The sequence below is a fragment of the Aspergillus niger genome (genome assembly GCF_000002855.4).
Source record: "Aspergillus niger supercontig An09".
NCBI classification, from domain to species: domain Eukaryota; kingdom Fungi; phylum Ascomycota; class Eurotiomycetes; order Eurotiales; family Aspergillaceae; genus Aspergillus; species Aspergillus niger.
This window is the reverse complement of record NT_166525.1, coordinates 667,682-687,957: the sequence shown is the minus strand read 5'-3', so window position 1 is coordinate 687,957 and position 20,276 is coordinate 667,682. Positions and strand designations below refer to the sequence as shown.

The following is a 20,276-nucleotide window of genomic DNA, read 5'->3' as shown; positions in this document are numbered from 1 at the left end:
CTACTATTGATTCCTTGACTCCACACCTAACACTGCTGTCCCCATCACACACATACATACATACACTGCTTTTCTTCATTAACTCTATTGATCATCTACGATGAGGCATCTTGCTACTTGATGAGCTCATCGCTCTTACCATGATGGAAGAAATGGAAGTTGAAAGATGAAAATGCATCGACATTGGCTGACACTCGCGGTTCGCTGAATACAATAACAAGAACGAAACAACAGATGGACTGAACCCGACCCGAACCCCAATCTGAAACGAAACTCCTTCCCTTCTTCCTCCTAAACATCCGTCTTGAACGATGTGAGCCGCGCCTTGATTGCCTCCTCCGACTCGTCGGTATCCAACTCCCGAAGAACACCGCTTCCAACATCATAAATCAACCCGTGAACCTGCAACCCACGCTCCTGGATCGCTTCCAACACCACGCTCTTCTCCTTCAACAGCTTGACACCCTCCAAGACATTCAGCTCGACCAGCTTGAGGTTCGCCTGGTCAGCCGGCAGCGAGTTCAGCAGATCCAGGTTCTTCGCCCGGAGCTGGCGCAGGGGAAGCAACCAGGGGTCCAGGATTCCCAACTGCTTGTTACCCAGGGCAGCAGCAACACCGCCGCAGCTGGTGTGACCGCAGAGGACTACATGGTTGACGCGCAGGTAACGGACCGCGTACTCGATCACGGCAGACGAGCTGAGGTCGCCCGCGTGCAGGACGTTGGCAATGTTGCGGTGGACGAAGACATCGCCCGGCTTAAGACCAAGGAGAGTGGTTTCGGGGCATCGGGAATCGGAGCAGCCGATCCAGAGAATCTCGGGCTGCTGGCCGTTCGCGAGCGTGGGGAACAGTGAGGGGTCTTCCTTGGAGATCTGGGCTGCCCAGTCTTTGTTCTGGTGCAGAGCGGAGGTGAAACGGTCTGAGTCTGTATTAGCACACGCTGGTGGCTTGGTGGTGGAAAAGCAGGCGGCTTGTCGTGGTGGAAAAAAGGAGACACGCTGGGAGGGAAGAGGAAGGCTGGCTCGAGAACTTGGCTGCGCCCCCGACCGGGGAGAGGTATATATTCCGACCCTGGAATACATCCGCTGCAGTCGCGAAACAAGCCTTGTGGACTCCATGATGGTGTGAAGAGGGTATGAAGACAACAGAATTGACGGAAAATGCAGCACCACGAGGATGAGTCACTGCCAGGGGAACCCCGAAAAGGAACGGAAACCACAAATGAAAGCGCAAGGATATCAATACGTTTTGCAAATTCGCATACGATGAAGCAAGCACAGTGATACAGAAACGGGGGCAAAACGACACGCTGAGGGTTCGGTGGCAGGGAAGTTGAGGGAAAAGATGAGGAAAAGGTAAAATCTGTGGGCCGCCGCCGCTTTGCAAGTCTATCCAGAAACGCCAAGAATGGATGGTTCTGTTCTGCTGGTGCTGATGCTCACGTACCTGTAGCAGTGGGCGCCATGATAGCTGATGTTCAAGTGAGATATCGCAGTGTGCTTGTCGGACAGTCTGTTGGATTCAAGATACTGAGTATTTTGTGTTGGCTACGAGGCTCCCCTTTCTTTCTTTGCCCCCCGCCGGCAATTCCTTGGGGATTCTCGTCGGCAATGTTCACCCCCAACCATGCAAACAGTGCAAACACCCCAACTCACCGGACACCCAAAGGCGCCATCGGTCACATTTTGGTCGAATTGGACCTCTAGAGAATAGGCAGATCAGCAGCTAGGGGAGCTGCATATACTACATTGCTAACCAATTTGCTCCGATCAGGGTGCTTCCAGGGAGGCTACTATACGAGTTGGTGGTGGCCTTCCCTTCGGCCGTGCAGGCACCCGCCTCCCTTGTTGAGACACTCGGCAATCCCCGGCGTCACGTGTGGATGGGTGGCCCGCTTTTTGCCGTGCTGAGCCCCAACATTCTAGACAGGGTCGACAGAACCAGTCTCCGAGGAGAAACCGACTGAGCAGAGATCACGGTAATATGGTCAAGGCATGACCAGATACGAGGGGGGTTGCACGGCTGTAATCTTCAATCGAGGGGTATCTATAGTAGTCTGTAAAGTCACGGGGAGGTTCGTAGGCCGCCATTCCTTATGCACCAGCTGCATCAATTTTCTGTCCATCCTGGGAGTGTGCACTGAGACATGCACCACCAGTATGGGGTAGGCTGTCCAAGTTATGTTCCACTGGTCGGGGTTCTGGGCGGGGGTTGCTCATACGCCGACAGGAACCACACTGGTAGGTGTATCTAAAGGATTGACCTCTACAAACCCATACTCTATTCTAATGGTTGACACAACCAACCTGTTTCGTAAAACCTAGGCAATGTGCCAATCTTCAACGTAAGCTGAAATGGCAGCCTCACATAACCAAAGGATCCAAATCCGACCAGTTATTCATCGGATAAGGAGATAACGGATCAAGCGCGAAACACCAGTCGAAATCGAGATGCCTCTACATTCAAAGAGATAGTCAGAATCGAGGCACATCAAAACCAGGAGCTCCTGGATGCAAACACGTACCAAATCACCACCCACAGCCTCGTCCCAACCCATAGGCCGCAGAGCATTTGTATGATGACACGCATCTCCAACGGATTCTGTCTCCGAACCCTGCATTTGCGATGAATATGCCTGCTTATACTTAGCCAGTATATCCAGAATAACACCACCCGAAGACCGTGAATAAAACCTACTAGATGCTGTATTATCCAACCACTCTCTCCTTCTTGAATATGTTCATCCTGATATTGATACCCCTCCAATAACACCTCCCTACACCTCCGCGACGCAATCGGACAAGCATCATCAACCCTCAACACATCCCTTACTCCACCCCCATCCATCTGAACCCCCTCCATCTCACTCCTAACCACCATAAACAGAATCATCAAGATACTAAACATCTTCGTCGCTCTCTTCTCCACCCGCACCTTTCCCTCGAAATACCTAATCGCATTATCCACGCCCTCGAACAGTGCCATCCGTTGATAATGGACACTTTGGTCCATGTATTTCGAGATATTACTACCCGGTAAGGGAGGATCGATTACGCGGTCCTGGGATTTGGTTTGTAGGCGCAGCTCGAAGCAAATGGTTGCCGCGGCGTGGAAGATGTCGTCCCGGAATAGGCCGCCTTTGAGGTGGAGGATGTGTGGGGGAGTATGGTTGTTATTTACAGCTGGTGGTGGTGATGGGTGGTTGTTGTTGGGGCAGTGGTTTGAGAAGTGTTCTAGCTGAGAAAGTAGAGCTAGGCTGGTCTGTATGCATACTCGTCTGGAATAATTGAAGGGTTCGTCGGGGGTTTCTGAGAAGCGCAGGAAGAAGGGTCGGTGCAGAGCGAGGAGGCTGCGGTAGTGCAGGAAGAGGAAGAATGAGCGGCGGAAGGGTGAGGTGCTGCTATTGTTGTCGGGTGAACCACCTGCGGTGGTTGTTGTGCCGGTGTCGTCGCGGAGATCTGGCGGGGCCTGCGCCAGTCCTGTTGTGAGGCGTTCGCTGAGGGTCATGATTTCATTATCGTATGTTGCGCTCAGACGTACCCGGTTGACGATCTTGGATATTGCCATTCGGGTTTCCAAGGTCCGCGCGAGAGCAATCTGGAAGGACGTTCTGGTTAAGGTATCAGATCGTCTTGGGGGAGGTAGGCGCGGTGACTCGATGGTAAAGTCCTCGTCGTCGATATCAGATGGCAAGGGACAGTCGAATTCGTCCCATGATATTGCCAATGGTATCCCGCTATATAGGGAGGCTTGGAGCTCCAGCTCGATGATCGTCAGCCAGAGGCGTTTTCGCAGTTCGGCCCAATACGGGGAGACGTTGGGGAAGTTGCATGGGTTCCGATGAAGGCCCATTAGCATCGCTTCGCGGAGTAGTGAGCCGGAGGCCATGCTGACTAGGTCGCCCTCTTGGGCGGTTGCTTGCTGTGCGAGCAGTAATAGGCATTTGATCTGGATCACGTCTGAATTCATTTGGGCGTGGCTTGTCATGGATGCTAGCCATGTGGTGACTGCTTCGATCCATTTCTGGCACCTCTGTATCAATGAATGCGGGTTGAAGCCGGCAGATGTTAGTGGTTCGGCCTTATTGGTAGCGAAGCAGCTGGCACATGCCATTAACATGAGGAGTTTCGCGATCAATACGTCGGTCTTGTTGCTGTTGAGAGATCCGTCAATGTGGGATGCGCTACGATCCCAGAAGGCGTCCCATTCGCTGGTAAATGATGGGACGTGTAATATGCGCAGTGTGGTCTCGAAGGTTGAGAAGTACAGCTGCATCAAGTACTCAGCTAGAGGACGATCGGGCAACAATTCAACTAGCTTGAGTTTTGAGGAGGGTACTTGACCCCCCTGCCGTCGTCTATCAGGTCCCCTTAGATCGTGCTTGAGTCGTCTCAGGGTCAGATAATCCGTAAAACCTGGGTTGGTGGGAGTTTGCTTGTTTCGATAGTACTCATGCAAATGGGCGCTGAAATCGGGGAACTTCAGTTGACTCGTTAGCTAGATGATCAATCGATCAAAGAAAGAAATAGCTTGATCCTTACCATTCCAAGGGTAGTCGCCCAGTGACTCCGTCCAAAGAACCGGGTTCTTTGCTGCTTGCCTCGAAATGACAACGGGGACAGATTTTGAAAAAAGCTACCATCCCCTGACGAGGACGAGATCTGCCCCGCGTCACGATGAAACTGTACCTGAGAATACCGAGGGCCAGTTCTTCCCTGTGTCGAACCCACCGCACTCAACGGCGACGATCGAAAGATAGATCTTCTCACAGCAGCATCTCCAATATTGTCCGTACTCCCATCCGTGACAGTAGACGGCGGTGTATGCAGCGAAGGCCCAGCAGGTGAATGCCGGCCGGCACCCTCATGTAGCACATCTTCTCTTATGTTTCTAGACCTCTTAGGAGTCCTGGATATCGTTCCCGAGGAAGATCGCGACGGAGAAGAAGTAGCTGGAGGGTAGAAGCATGCATCTTGGGTATTTGCGCGCACACACTGAGCGCAAGGTTTTAAGCGATCGCATTTAACTTTGCGTTCGCGACACGGCGTACATGAGAGGACTTTCCTGTGTCTTCGAGTGGGGACGGGCCTTCTTTGGGGATTTACTCTCATGATACTTCGCTTGGTTGCATTTAACTGGTCCGGCTGCGCGGGAGCCATGACGTGGGGCGAGAGTGGATGGCTGGAGGACCCGCTAGTCGGAGGTGGACATATGTGGTAATATGAGGATCCGAGAATCTCGGATATGAACTAAATGGAGGAGAAAGGGAAATGAAAGGAGATTCTGGTGGTTCAAGTGGGAGAACAGAGAGTAGTGTTGATGATGTCCTTCGGTGTTAAAGCATCTCCCGTTTAGGAAACCTACAAGTCCGGCCCGGCGTCTTACCGCTTTTGGTAATCATTTGTCCGTCGGCCAATCTGGTTTCCCAAAGAGGTAAACCAGATATGGGAGGTGAGCCTATACTGGAATCAATTGGGCAGGGTTTTGGCTGTATGGAAACCATGTACCAATTCTATACAGCACTCTGAATCTGGTACTACTGTCTACTTACAACAAGCGCTGGTCGACTCAACCGCCGAAAGACGACAGAAACACGAAGCATTGATGGGAACATCCGCCGAAGCCAGCGCAACGTCGCGTTGAGCACGGATATACCGGGCCTTGTCGTGCAACCCTTGCCGGACCAGACACTCATACAAGCCATGCAAACTCCAGACATTATTCAGTCTTGCCTTCCGACGTGGGAGGGTCTCACTCAATCCCAGATCTTCTTCATACACATGCTGTGCTTCGCTAACATGACCCTGTTCAAGAAGCAAAGCCCCCAGGGCATGTCGCGCAGGCTGCATCCACGGCGGAGGATCCGCATAGACCAGGTTATCCTCCAGCTTTGTCGCTTGTCTCAAGTGATTGAAAGCCTCCTCAAAGTTGCCCTGGCGATACTCGATCTCTCCTTTCAGCATAGCCGACCCGATCTCAAGGACGTCCACCTCGCGAACGGGCAGACTGTTCAAGCGAGATGGTGGAACCTTTTCGCGGGCAGCCTCAAATTTCTTCCTTTCTTCTTGGGCCTCGTCCACTCGATTAAGTACCGCCAAAGCAATGCCGCGGGCATAGTATATCATCGCTGTCGTAGAGGCGAATAGCTCCTTGTCCTCGGGGAGCTGTAAATCGAGAATATCATCCCACCGTCCAAAGCGGATCAACACATGGGCTATGGCACCCAGAAACCCTTCTGCCCAATTGGCGATCGGGGGGCTGGTTATAGACAAGAGCTCGGGGGTGAGGATCTCCTGAAGGCGCTTCATACCGGAGATCGCCTCTGCAAAGTTTCCGGAGATGACTGCGCCATAGACTTTCACGTAGATGTTGTGCGCTCGGTACATAATATATAAGATGGTGCCCGGCTCCCTGGCAAAGTATTTGTCGTCGACAATCATGGCTTGGTTGTTCGAATCAATGACCGCTCGGTAGTCACCACAAGCGACGTAAATATGGCTAGGCATATGCAGCATATGCGAACCATCCGGCACGAGTCGCAGAAGGCGATCCGCAGCTGGTAAAGCAATCTCCGGATACGGCGCCATCTCCATGAGATGGATATAGAGATGGCAGTATGCCGGATTGCTACTGCCCCCAGGAAGGGAGGTCATGGCCTTCTCAAGAACCCGACGAGCCTCAGTGGTATGCGGACCACAGGGTTCACCTGTGTCAAGATTCCACAGAGCCCGTGGGGATATGCACATGAGCGCCTCGACAAAAAGAGCCACAATATCAGGGTCCTCCGGATAAGCTTCGTAGACAGGTCGCATGGCTTCTGCATAGGCACGATCCAACGCATGAAGATCCAGGTTTTCTGGCTTCGTTTCATCATCATCTTTGGGAAATCGAGCCTTCAAGGCCTCAATTACAGCCCTTTCGGCCGGACTTGCCCCCTGTGCTGCCAGGGCCTGGGCGCGTTGGAGCACGGGTCTCATTTCCGTAATAGTGGTGGCCAGATCCGCTAGGTCGAAACGAATCCAGGCCTTGTTGTAGTTTGGTCCCGGGCATAGGCCAGGCCCCAGTACGCCATGGCACAATTCTCATCGGCCTTGCTGGCTTTGATGAAACAACGGGACGCTTCTTCGTGATTGAAGGAGTATGACCAGACAAGTCCGCGGTTAAACCATAGCTGGGCGTCGGGGGAGTTGGTCGTTACGGTTCGGCTGTACGAGCCTAGGTTGAAGTAATCGTCCGTCATGATAGTGGTGGAATGATATGATGATATGAATTTCTCATCTAAAGCGAAAAGAACGAGATAAATCTAGGTTGAATCAGGATGTTATTGAGCTGATAAGCATAAGATGTGCCAGTTGGTTTTCCGGGCGGGGTCGGCCTTATTATAGTTTCTGTCGTGCTACTCCTCGTACTAATCAGGCTGCAGGGTGTGACCAGGGTCTACCTGGCTGCATGTACCACTACTACTGACCCAATATTGATGGCAGTAGCATGAGGATTCACCAAGCCGAACGGCAGTATCCGCAAGCCACCAGGCGAAGGAGTAATAGAATCCATATGATCAGACATATTGATCCACCAAAGTGTGGGGAGGGCATTCATCGGCACTGGACCGGTGATAAGATGCTACCGTAGCAGGCAAGTCTTATATCCGAGTGCTCAGTTGAGTGTCTCACAAATAATAAGCTACTCGATACTAATTGTTAAACGACTTGAATGCCGGTGGAGCTGCTCTTCTTTCAATCCCGGAGATAAGCGGGAGACAACTTAATCAGGAATGCGTCTTTTTCGCGTGAAAAATAGAACTTCAAATACAAGATGAGAAGAGCCACTCCTACCACAGAGACTTCACCAGATTGTGACCTTCTTCCACCATGACTCTCAAAACGATTCATAGAACGAGTTCGATCCTTCGAATAAATCCTCCCACTCGCCTCTTCTCCATCCTCTCCCCAGCACAAGCCTGCCGATCCACCCAGACCCCAAGCTGTCACAAACCAACCTCAGACACCGGAAATACTACATCATGTTCAACAACCACAGGACCACCACAGTCCCAAAATCATCTCACCTTCAAGTTCTGGACGACCAAGTCTGCCTGGAAGCGCGCCAGCATCAACACCCTCCGCTGCCTCGTCGGCTGCACACTGGGTGATTTCTCCGCTTTATGGATCCTCCAAACCTACTATCCCCATCTAGGAATGGGCCTCATAATGGGTGCCTCAAGTACGTTCTCAAATCTCCTTCTACAACTCAACCCTTCAGAACGTCTTTTTGACCAAGAGCACAGTGGCCTCAGGAATAACCACCTCCATCATCCTTGAGACCGTCCTTCTCCGCCGAGGCGCGGACCAACTCTCTTGGCCAGCGGCTGCCCGCACCGCCATGGGAATGAGCATGGTGTCGATGCTGGCCATGGAGACGGCGGAGAATCTGGTCGATTATCATCTCACGGGAGGAATGGTGAATATCGCTGACCCAATGTTTTGGACTGCTGCGGCTACGTCCATGGCGGCGGGTTATTTGGCGCCGTTGCCGTATAATTATTTTCGGCTGAGGAAGTTTGGGAAGGCTTGTCATTGATGGATCAGTGTTTTGATGTAGTAGTCGATATGTAATTATATTTTCTGCGCTTGTATGTACGTCTATGTCCTAGTAATCGGCGATCAAATGATAGTAGTATCGCATGAATAAATCTCGGCTTTCTGCATCTAGCTGGTTCTGTGGAGGATGGCCTCGTACACAAGTCCCTTGTTATAGGACCGTGGATAAACCGCGAAGGAGTTACAAACAGTATTATGTTTTCTGGGATTGGCCTATTATAGTAACACTTTTTTGCTAGCTACGGAGTATACGAATTAACTGTATGTTAGTTTAGGCAAAACACAAAGGTGGCTTTGCGCCCCTGCACGTGGGTCAAGTACGCATCGAGCTCATGATCTTCGTCAATTACAAACGGGATCTCATTGCCCTTCTCATCGCGGTCCATCCCCTCGATCTTCGTGACCACCGCGTCCGGGTACTTCTCGCCGACAATCTGCTGCAGCTCAGCCACCGACCGCGCCGTCAGCTTCTCCACCCAGGTCTTCGAGTCGCCGTGCAGCGGACTCTGCGGATGGATACGAAGGTAGACAGGTACATGCACCACGGAGGGCCCCAGCATCGGGTCCACATAGCCAAACGCAGCTGCGGAATCCGAAGGGCCCGTCGCGAAGGAAGGGTCATTGGCAGCTTGCAGCAGGGAGGGATCGATTTGCATGTCACTGAGATCACTTGGGGCACTCGCCAGCGCCTGCGAGGCGAGTGTACTGATTCCGTTGGCAATGCCACTCCCGTAGCTGCTGCTGACTGGAGGACTCTCGGGTTCTGATTGAGCCGGGGCGTGAGGGACGGATGGTTTGCGGGCGGGATCCCGCTTGGTCTGGTCATCCCGGAGCCGCTTCATGACGTCGCGGCACAGCACCTCCAGGGCCTTCACTTTCGCCGCATGCTCCGGGTCTGCGGGGCCGGGCGCAAGAATCTGACGAAGGAGCTCCGAATTTTGGATCCATTGGTCCTTTAATTCCTTCCAATGTTCGTCGCCAGCCTCCAGCTTGCTCGTGAAATGGTCCGCCTTCAGGGTGTTGTAAAACGCATTTCGTATCTGGCGGCTCTCCTCCGGGTTGATCCCGAGGACATTCTTGGCCTCGGCAATGGTCATTCGCCGTTCCAAAGTCCTCATCCTTTTCGTCACATCGGTGCATAGCACATCTAGGGCGAGTGTTTTAGCTTCTAGCTGGTTGGGATCGTGCCAGAACACCTGCTGGAGATGCGGTGATCCCTCGATCAGTTTGTTCTTGGCGTCCTGCCATCTCTCGGGTCCCGCAACGGTCTTCTTGATGAAGCCTGCTTCTTCACAGATCCGTTGGAACTGATCCCGGACCTGGCGATACATCGCATTGTCCAGCCCGAGATACTTTTTGCTCTCATCAATGGTCGTCTCGGAGGGGAAGCGCGGAGGTCCCGGCGGGTCAGCCGGCAGCCCTGCCCATCCACGAGTCCGCCGGCGACGCTTCCTGCTCGCCCAACGCTCTTCGCTTTCCGCTTTGAGCCGCTCGAGGCGCTCCTTGCGCTTGGCAAGGACTTCGGGAGGCAGATTGGGCGAGGTAGGGTCGTCTGTTGTGGGGGTGGGGAGGTTCTCGGTCTCGTCGAAGGGCGGTCCTTCGGTTTTGTATACTTCCTGCTGGAGAGCAAGGAGCCCTTCATCCTCGGGCAGCTGGATTGGGGTCTGAATGCGCGATTGCGACTTCATCCCGTTAGGGACCCGAAGTAGCCAGCGGTTCTTGGCCCGCACCCGCATCAGCTCCCGCTCCTTGATCTCGAAGCCCTCCTCATTCAGTATGCGAAGCATATCCCGCTGGCTTGTATTCTTCTCCCATAGCTGCTTTACTCGTGCTACCAGCTTGGCGTTTTTATGTGCAGGATTCTGTTTCGAAGGGAAGCCCCACCGTTTGAATTGAGTCTGAAAGGCACGTTTACTATGAAATCGCGAGGTTAGACAAAATAGCAGACGAGAAGGAATAGATTTGGGATGTTTGGGATTAGAAGTATGAACAGGAGCACACAATGCGTGTCGTGTCAGAGATGGCGCGTGCGTAAAGTCACTCACCTTGGAGCGAACTGGTAGACATTCTTCATATACTCCATAATCTCCTCCAGGGCCTTCTTATCCTTGATATACATCTGATAGCAGATTTCCCGCTTGCCATCCCAGTCGTAAACCATGGTGACGGGGATGAAGGGGGGAGTGACACACCCTCCCCAGCGGAGGTAGTGCCTGGGGGGACAGCAACCCAGCCAGCCCAGCTGGGTGGAGTGGAGAGGAAGTTGGGGAAGGTCAAAGAGATGGAGTGATTGCTCAAGACACTGGGGGTGCTTGCTGTGCCCCGTAGTCGCGCCTGTGAATCCGTCGTGCTTCTGGACCGCCGTAGTGCTGGTCGGTTGAGGGGAGCCAGACGGTGCACTTGCGCAACAACCCGGTAGTCACCTGACTTCCTGACGTGCTGACTTGCAGTCGGCCCGGATTAATAATCCAGTGCCGATATGCCCCTCCGCGCTGTGCCGTTTGTGATCGGCGGCCTCCCCGCAGATTACTAGATTTCTTCTTCTGCTACTGCTTCTTCATCTTCAACTTTCTTATCTGTGAATTGGATCACTCAATCAGCATTATCATTACCGTGGATCTTGTCAGGCGCTGTCACATACGTCTTTGAGTCATTTCTCGCAATGTCCGACTCCGTCTACGCGGATTATCCTCCCCACCTGAACCCCGCACAGAAGGAGTTCCTGGTTCGGACAGTGAAAGACTGGACTGTTCAACATGGATTGATGATCCGTCCTGCACCGACATTCATCTCCAAGGAGTCAGACCCTCAAGGCGTTGTGGCGACCAGTGCCCCGGTTACCTTATTCCCCAGTCCTTTCCCCAAATCTTGCTTCGAAGAGGCCCAGGCCCTCCAGACGGTGTACAACCAACTCTATGCCGCAATCACCTGTGACGAACAATGGATTGGGGACATCATGGAAGAGTAAGGGGCACCTCTTATCTGTCATCTTGCTCTCAGCTTCGAGGGACGAGTTTTGTTGCGTTCTGTTGCACTTCGTTTGGTTTTGAATCTCCAGATGTAGATGCTAAACCGTTCTTCACTCTAGCCTCATTGACGTGGATGACTTCATCTCGCACCTCTGGAATGTTCACCTCGCAGTCAAAAAGGAAGGTTACGTTCAGAACCTCTCCCTTGGCCTCTATCGGTCCGATTACATGCCTCACATGCCGTCTGCCTCGTCTCCTCCCTCCTTGAAGCAGGTCGAGTTTAACACCATCTCCTCATCCTTCGGCGGGTTGTCAACGCTCGTAACGTSCCTGCATACCGAGCTTCTCAACTCCCCACCGGGTCATCCCATCGCGTATCCATCGCATCCCCTACTGAGCACCAGCCAGCCCCCCAAGAACACTTCTGTGGAGACCCTCTCGGCGGGCTTAGCTGCAGCACACTCTGCCTATGGACCATCCAAGTCATCACCAGCTCTACCTACATGCATCGTCTTTGTTGTCCAGGAAGGCGAACGGAACGTCTTCGATCAATTAGCTCTCTCGAGGCAGCTTGCGCAGGTTCACAAGATTCCCGTATTCCGTTTGCTCAGCTCCGAAGTCTTCACTCACACTCATATTACCGCCTCCAATCCTTCCCGGCCGCTCATCTACCGCCCCCCTCACGCTGAAGGCGTAGAATTCGAAGTCACAACTGTGTACCTCCGTTCTTTCTACACACCGACAGACTACAAGTCCGAGCGTGACTGGGATGCTCGCATTCATCTAGAGCGTTCCGCCGCCATCAAATGCCCCACTGTCCTGAACCAGCTAGCGGGATCGAAGATCGTACAGCAGGTGCTCGCGGAAGCCCAGGGGCCGGATCATCTTGCCAAGTTCTTGGCCGGTACCGACTCAACTACAATCGAGAGGCTACGAGCCACCTTTGCTCCGCAATATGATCTTTCCTCGAATGGCCGTGGACGAGAGCTTGCCTTGACCTCTGAAACAGCAGCCAACCACGTGTTGAAACCCCAGCGCGAGGGAGGTGGAAACAACATCTACAAAGAGGCGATCCCTGACTTCCTGCGATCCCTCCCTGAGACAGAATGGAAGCGGTGGATCCTGATGGAGCTGATCCAGCCGCCCGCCGAGGCTAAGAACGTGGCGCTGCGACCGGACGGCGAAGTCCTCAGCGGAAATGTCATCGGAGAATTGGGCATCTACGGCACGATACTCTGGGACCAAGCCGGAGGCAAAATCCTGCACAACGAACAGGGAGGCTGGCTCATGCGGACCAAGGGCAAAGACGTCAACGAGGGAGGCGTCGCCACGGGATTTTCCAGTCTGGACAGTATCATTCTCTACTAGGACGACATGATAGGCCCATCTGTACACCAGCTAGATCATCCATATATATCTACTAGTATAGACAATATATAGATAACTAATTCACTTCTCAGAACCACCACCACCACTACTAGTACCAGTAGCAGTACCATCCCTAACCCAATGCCCACTCTTTCCCCCCTTCTTCTCCAACAACCTCACCCCTGACACCACCATCCCCTTATCCACCGCCTTCAACATATCATAAACCGTCAACGCCGCCCCCATTGTCGCCGTCATCGCCTCCATTTCCACCCCCGTCCGTCCCTCACAACTCACACTAGCCACAACCCGCATCCCTCCATGCCCTGAATCCCATCCACCCCATCCATCATCCTCAGCAGCGTCCGGAGCAACCAACTCCACATCCACCTCCACCCCCGTAATCCCTATCCCCGGATGACACAAAGGGATAATATCTGGTGTTCTCTTCGCAGCCATGATCCCCGCGATGCGCGCTACGCTAAATACGTCCCCCTTCTTGGTCATTCCGCCGCCGCGCAGGATCTCCCATGGCCGAGTGTTGGAGAATTGGATGTGGCAGGTTGCTGTTGCGACGCGGGAGGTGATGGGTTTGCTGGAGATTTTGGTCATGTGCACGTTTTGCGAGGCGTTAAGGTGTGGGAGGTCGGGGTCGGGGGTTGTAGGGAGGGAGATGGGTTTGGGGGTGGTGGAGGATGCATTGCTATTGTTTCGATGGTTGGTGTGGTGGTATCTCGATTGCGGGAGGTTTTGTGGTAAATTGCTCAGCCATGGTACTTTGCTGGAGATGGAGGGAGTAGGGTTATAGTTGGTTCGCGAGGATGGTTTATCTATTTGATGTCTATTAGCGGAGAACATATGCATAATTCATGTTTCATGATGGGTCATGTCGCGAGCATTGAAGTGGACATTGCAACAAGGAGAACGGATTCACAGTTCCATGCTTACCCACCAATAACTATTATGGGGTTGCAGCTTGCTAATCTGGTGCGGCGAAGGGATGACAGGAGCGACGTGACTCCCCGCCCGCGCCACAAAAGTTCAGTCATTTTATTCGTTTAGGAAATAGTCCGGCCCGGCGCAGACAGTAGACTATAGGGTCATTGTATGGAGACGAAGAGTTTTCCCTTGATGCGCGTTGAGTGAAGAAGTCGGAGAAAGCTTGGATGTGTTTCTTATCAGTGGGGATGCCCTGCCGCAATCGCCGCGGAGATCCCCGGTGCGGGTCACGTGAGGAGGGCTGTAGGAATATGCAGTTATTTGTGACAAGCATCATAACAATGTATTTAGGATATCACTATGTGTGGAGTTGTTGGGTTTAATTTATCGTTTCTTCCTGTCGTTGTTCTGTCAAATTGATGATCTACTCGTCATCCTTCACGAAACCACGAAACCAAGCGACAATCTATTGGGACATTTGATAGCCTCCAGTCCAGAGATAGAAGAGGCTAAGCTATTATTTTGAACGTCAGACACCATAACGAGTCTATGGAACCATTGACAAGGATTCTTTATCCTGATTTTGATACTATCGTAGGCATTGATCCAAACTAGCCAGTCACCGTCTGCCATACATACAGCCAATCCATGAGGTGAACTTTCCACTCGCTATGGTTTAAGACATTTCCACTTCCCCGCTCGCGGGTCTCACACACTCGACGACCATGTGAGCAGCCGAATGATGGGTTGATGTGATAGAAGAGGTGATTGATGCTGCGGTACGACCGAGCAAGCAAGCAATCAAGCAGGAGTCCCTCCGCACTACCGACGCCACCGTTGAAATCTCACGTCATATCGTATCGAAGCAGTACCCGACTGACTCTAAGTGGTTCAATAACTATCGGCTGTGAATATACTCTGCTCTGCAGACAATGCAAATAGTATAGTGAACTACCAATGGGCAAGACGCAATCATGCTCTCGGCGTGGTTCCTGACCCAATCCATGGCTTCGGCCCGTTCCCCGCGGCCAATTCCCCGCATTTCCATCCTCCGCTTCGAAGCACTTCAATGCTCCAAGACCCATAGTGACAGGAGTGGCGTTGTCGCATTGCAGAAATAGACAGCAGGACCAGTCTGACCATTAGCGATGCTTTTCCGAACTAGGAAGTGTCAGACAACTGACGGGGTCCCAGAAGGGGTCAAGCCGGATGCAAACTCATCAACTATCGAAAGCTAGCTTGAGTTCGAACAGGGTCCGATAAAACCTCTCCAGTCAGCACTCTGTACTTGTGAGACATATTGCTTTCGCGTCAAGCCTTCCCTCTCAGGACCCATGCAATCCCGGTCGCTAGGACGCCTGAATATCAGTTCCCTGTCTCCCGAATGGTTCAACGTTGTCTCGGTCAACTGCGGAACAAACCTGGTGCTGCATTAGAAAAAAGCTAAATTTAGTCCTAGGCTCTAGAGAACCAGGCCCGTCTTTCGATGTAGAATGACATACCCGGTGTTGACCGTCTGGAGAGGGAATACTACTACGGATAGGAAGAGACGTCGTGCAGAAAGGGAAGGCTACCGCTATGAGTCCCACCGAATGCATGAATCCCACGTCACAAGGTAACACCCGGAAGAGAGACCTCGTTACCCGGTTTACCCGGAATTCCCGTCGTGGTGAGACTTTTGCAGAGTATCCTCGCTATACAGCATCACCAGCCAAGATAGTTCCAAGACATGACTTGCCTGACGAGGGAAGAGGGCAAGATAGGCGTCTATAGTACTATTTCAGCCATGTCTCCGTGAAGACAGCCTTGCCATCATGGCTATATAAACCATGCCGTATCCTCCCATGCAGACTCATCTCTCATCCTCAGAAACAGATTCTCTACCCTCAAGATACTACTAGTATATCCACTACATCATGTATCTCACATACCTCACCATCTTCACCCTCCTCTCCTCCCTCGCTACAGCACATGTTCCCCGTGCTGGCACTCCCACCACGCTCCTCGCGGCCCCAGCTGCAGCCATCAACGCCGTGGCCACCCCCTCTCCAATTCAGCCCGGCATGACCAGCAATTGCGACTCCTTCCACCTAGTGTCTAGCACCGATACCTGCGCCACCATTGCCTCCAGTGCTGGTATCTCGCTTGCCAACTTCTACTCGTGGAATCCGAGTGTGGGCTCCGGCTGCGAGACTCTCTGGCTGGGGTACTATGTCTGCACTGGAGTTAGTGACACTACCACCACTACTACGACCACATCTACTACGACCACCACCACAACAGCCGTGACTACCCCATTGCCCACTCAGTCAGGGATGGTGAGTAACTGCGATGCTTTCTATCTGGTTGCCTCTGGGGATACCTGTACGACAGTGGCGCAGAAGAAGAGTGTGTCGGTGACGGATATCATCGCTTGGAATCCGGCCGTTGGTACAGGCTGTACAAATTTGTGGTTGGGGTACTATATTTGTGTGGGGGTGTTGTAGGTGAAGTATGGTATGGAAGAAGATGAGGGAGCTGAGATTCATGCGGCTCATGGTTTATGCTGATTGTCGGCTGGGGATGGCGGATATCGCTTTTATTTGGGCTTAATCTAGTAGCTGAGTATTAGCTAATACTACTACGTAGTAACTCGACGTTGGTTGATAGGAATTTAACGGAGAGATGCTTTGCAACTCAATTTGTATACCGCTGATACTCAATATTATGGATCTACTAGGATAAATCCGATGACAAAGATGATACATTAAGTCTCGATCGAAACACAAGAGATCAAGGACTACTACTAACAATATGTCCATATATTGAGATAGTACAGAAGCGGGGTGATCTTGTGACCCTGCCAGATTATGTAGTTCCCTGATGCTGTACCACCTCTATCGGGCGAGGAGGCTTACAAATTCGAGAGGCTTTGATGTATGTCGCTGTAAGCGCAAACACGGGCCTGAGCCATTGTGGGAATTTATCAGGAATAGTAGTAGTCATTCAGGGACATGTATTTATGCTACTTTTAGGGAGACCTGCTTGATATGAAGAGACAGTCTAGTAGTCGGGAGAGCATTGTGTAAAGCTAATAAGAACCTTTCTTAGGATCGAGCAAGGGACAAGAAAAAAGAAAAAGAAAGAAAAGAAAGAAAGAAAGAAAGAAAGAAAGAAAGAAAGAAAGAAAGAAAGAAAGAAAGAAAGAAAGAAAGAAAGAAAGAAAGAAAGAAAGAAAGAAAGAAAGAAAGAAAAGAAAAGAAAAGAGAGAGAGAGAGGGGGGGAGGGAAGGAGGGAGGGAGAGAGAGATAAAATGAGAGAAAGAAAAGAGATGGAATTATGGAATAGGGCTTTCTTTCTATTTATCATAGCATTTTATAAGTAGACTAACTAATACATCATCCTCTGTCATACATTTTGCAATCCAAAAAGACCAAACTGAACACATAATAGTATAGGAACATACGAAGGAATCCCAACCAGTAGAGTCAAGACGAAACGACTAAGGAGGAATATTCAAACAGAAAGTAGATAGCCGAGCATAAACAAGGAAGCAACAAGCCCAACAACTGCTGGACTCCATTCGACGAAAGCAAAACAGGAAGCCGAAATGAGTGCAAAGCATAAGTTCAGAAGTGATTGAACAGACTCCCCATCAATCATGGCTGATCCTTGCCTGAAAATTCCATTGTTGACTCTCGGATCGGGCATTCTGACTGGTCGCTGGTGTTCGATACCTGGATTGTGACTGACGAGAACCACGCGAGGCACTCGTTCCTTGAGAACGCCTGGGAGGGGCGGGAGTTCTTGCGGGCGGTTGAGGGTTCGTTCGCGATGAAACGCCACGCTGATAAGGAGCACCGCTTTGCCGTCGCTCAGATTCCCTTCGGCGGTATTGACGAGTGGGTGTACCAGGGTCTTCGGGGGTGCTCCGACGTTGACTGCGGCGAGGGCTCGGAGTCAGGGTTGCAGAGGACTCAGCTGAAGGAGAGGAGCTCGCATTGGAGCATGGAGTCTGATCTGGCGAAAGAAAATAGTCGTCTTCTGGCTCCTGAACATTCATATAGGCATCGTCCGCGTGTCTCTCTGACTTGGGCTTTACCATAATCACCTCTGGAAAGAGGTCGCGGCGGTCCCTCTCGACTGCTGTGCACATGATGGTAAGATCCCTATAACGCTTTCTTATCAAAAGGTTAGTAATCGTGGCGAACAGGATTGTAACTTGTTCTAAAGGGCTATAGTAAAAAGCACGCACTTACCTCGCAGTATCAGCGGAATAACGATCATCTCCTCTTCTCTCCACTAGCTTTTCGAAAACCTGCTTTGAAAGGGTTCCCTCGTTCAAAGCCAGGATCATTCCCCTCAATAGCATACAGTCTTCCATGTAATTCCATGTAATCGGAGGCCGTTTGGAAACTGCTGGGGTGCGTGGAGGCGTCTCAGGCCTATTCCTGGTTTGACGTCTCGATGAAGTCCTCGCCATGGTGGTATGCAATTCTAACCGCCACGAAAGAAGTGGGAGCAGAGCAAGACTAACAACTGGCTAGTTAAGTGTTGCTGAAGTGTGGAAATTGAATGGGGAATTGATTACGTCTTATATTGCGGCCTAAGGAGAAAATCCTTTCAGCGCACACGACGTAGGAATTGCCCGTAGTCAAAAGCAACCTGACATCCTCGCTCGATGTATAGATAGTTTCTTTCATTCCCTGGGTGGCTGGTAAAGGCACAAGGGTGTCGTATGTCCCTGACTGTCCTGTCTGGTGTGATCTGGCCAACTGGTGGGTAGGTTATACGCAGGCACCGAGCAAAATCTGTGTCTGACATATCCGATATACCATGAATGGTTCATTTTACCTGACGGCTGAGTATGGAGGTGGGTCTTCAAGTAGGTACTGAAACATCCTCTCTATGTGACATATGTGGGTGGGGGCTGCAGGACCCAAGCTGAGTGACATGTCCACTGGTAGTCTGTCTCTGGGCCAGCTGGAAGACTCAACACTCCGATAAAACCAAGAATCTTGCAGTTGAGTTGATATTATTCCGTACTTCGTGTGCTGATATGATTGTATAAAGAAATAATAACTCCTAAAACTGAATTGACGACTAAAAATGCGAGTAGTCATATCAGCAGACTCTCTGCTACTACACAAGGATGGTACCTGCCAGACTCGGAGTCTGCAACCTTCTCAATTCGTCCCAACGTTGTTTCTGTAGAAACGCAAGGCAGTTTCGCTGCGGATCTAGTGTGAATCTGACGTTCTGGCGATCAGCTCCATTAGTGACTCCCAGACGCCATGGGCCGGCTCGAGCCGCCTTCTGCGGATCTCAACAACATCATGCAGATCCCTCAATCGAGTGCTCTTGAGATCGTGGGAACGCAGCCCACGAAGTCCTCCTTTGCGAAGTTCCAATACGGGCAACACCAAGCGATGATAAAATGGGATTATTTAGGCCCTATTTCGGCAAGAGAAATTGAGTTAGGGCCGCTTTTGACCGCGGCAAGAGTATAGTCCGCCCGATCTCGGCCCGGCTTGCATAACAGGAACTTGTTCGAGCTAATCAATTTTTCTTGTCCTCATCCACTCTTTTCCCTGCAGCCTTCGAGCAAAACCGAGATGTAGGAAGCTATCGTAGCCAGCGATCCAGCAAGCAAGCGAGTCGGCGCGAAACCACTCCCGAGTCAACCCTTACAGCTTACCTTCCCCCCAATCCAACCTTCACGATACATCACAGACACGATCCTTGTCCCAACGTCGGCTTGGGCGGCTACAGGCTGAAATCATATGCCAAACCTTCTCCAGGATCAAGGGTACTTCATTTGCCCCCGGAAACGAGAGCCAGCCACATTTTTCTTGTCTACTTAGCTTATCATAGGCATATGCTTCCCCGCGCTCCGTTGGATCTATCAACTTCATTCACGTATTTTTAGCGCGCAACCACAGAGTCCAGGTAGCGTACCTATGTATGGCGTATGGTACAGGGTATTTTCGTACTGGATCTATCCATCAGCTCTTGCATTTTCTAGGTGCGACTTGAAGTATACACACATAGACTATCTCTGCAATTTGCAATCTCTCCTTGGCTGCTTAATCCCTGCCCAAGCCCTCACCGCCAGAATGACGGAGTGACGATCTTTGTGTTTGTGAAACTGTTGTCAATGCTGCCTTTTCGGGGACAACAAGGAGATTGTGACTGAGGTGCTTGGTTGCTTTCGATCCTAAGGAGAATCAGGGATTGCAATACGAGCATGGGTATACCGGCTGTAACCTCGGTAACGTCTTTTCTCAAATTGATGCCGGGGCTCTAGTACGTCTTTGGCTGGTCTAGACTGTAACTGAACCCTCCGCTGTGTTATGTCCCTTGCCCCTGCTCTGCTGCGGTTTCCAGCCAGATCGATTCCTACAATCAAGAGTCCGTATA

At 51.6% G+C, this 20,276-nt stretch overlaps 7 protein-coding genes across 7 annotated transcripts; 2 read left to right on the top strand and 5 right to left on the bottom strand.

Annotated features, from left to right (window-relative positions):
- Positions 1–291: 291 nt before the first annotated feature.
- An09g03060 (uncharacterized protein) lies at positions 292–1,466 on the bottom strand (the record flags this gene model as incomplete). Its single annotated transcript, XM_003188745.2, has 2 exons — positions 292–920; positions 1,448–1,466. 2 exons carry the CDS (start codon positions 1,464–1,466, stop codon positions 292–294), a joined length of 648 nt encoding a protein of 215 aa, XP_003188793.2.
- Positions 1,467–2,094: 628 nt separating this feature from the next.
- An09g03050 (uncharacterized protein) lies at positions 2,095–7,567 on the bottom strand (the record flags this gene model as incomplete). Its single annotated transcript, XM_059749696.1, has 9 exons — positions 2,095–2,266; positions 2,369–2,457; positions 2,526–2,636; positions 2,699–4,498; positions 4,543–4,952; positions 5,366–5,458; positions 5,553–7,083; positions 7,200–7,304; positions 7,457–7,567. The coding sequence occupies 9 exons, from the start codon at positions 7,565–7,567 to the stop codon at positions 2,095–2,097; spliced, it is 4,422 nt and encodes a 1,473-aa protein (XP_059601363.1).
- A 1,300-nt stretch (positions 7,568–8,867) lies between these two features.
- Positions 8,868–10,684, bottom strand: An09g03040 (uncharacterized protein; the record flags this gene model as incomplete). The annotated part of the gene is made up of 2 exons (XM_001393583.3): positions 8,868–10,515; positions 10,647–10,684. The coding sequence occupies 2 exons, from the start codon at positions 10,682–10,684 to the stop codon at positions 8,868–8,870; spliced, it is 1,686 nt and encodes a 561-aa protein (XP_001393620.3).
- A 579-nt stretch (positions 10,685–11,263) lies between these two features.
- An09g03030 (uncharacterized protein) lies at positions 11,264–12,938 on the top strand (the record flags this gene model as incomplete). The annotated part of the gene is given in 2 exon segments (XM_001393582.1): positions 11,264–11,565; positions 11,690–12,938. Coding segments are annotated over 2 exon segments (1,551 nt in total).
- An 81-nt stretch (positions 12,939–13,019) lies between these two features.
- Positions 13,020–13,987, bottom strand: An09g03020 (uncharacterized protein; the record flags this gene model as incomplete). Its single annotated transcript, XM_001393581.3, has 2 exons — positions 13,020–13,768; positions 13,891–13,987. 2 exons carry the CDS (start codon positions 13,985–13,987, stop codon positions 13,020–13,022), a joined length of 846 nt encoding a protein of 281 aa, XP_001393618.1.
- A 1,806-nt stretch (positions 13,988–15,793) lies between these two features.
- An09g03010 (uncharacterized protein) lies at positions 15,794–16,426 on the top strand (the record flags this gene model as incomplete). The annotated part of the gene is made up of 2 exons (XM_059749695.1): positions 15,794–16,195; positions 16,364–16,426. The coding sequence occupies 2 exons, from the start codon at positions 15,794–15,796 to the stop codon at positions 16,424–16,426; spliced, it is 465 nt and encodes a 154-aa protein (XP_059601362.1).
- A 1,085-nt stretch (positions 16,427–17,511) lies between these two features.
- Positions 17,512–18,339, bottom strand: An09g03000 (uncharacterized protein; the record flags this gene model as incomplete). Its single annotated transcript, XM_001393579.3, has 2 exons — positions 17,512–18,037; positions 18,116–18,339. The coding sequence occupies 2 exons, from the start codon at positions 18,337–18,339 to the stop codon at positions 17,512–17,514; spliced, it is 750 nt and encodes a 249-aa protein (XP_001393616.1).
- Between the last annotated feature and the right edge of the window lie 1,937 nt (positions 18,340–20,276).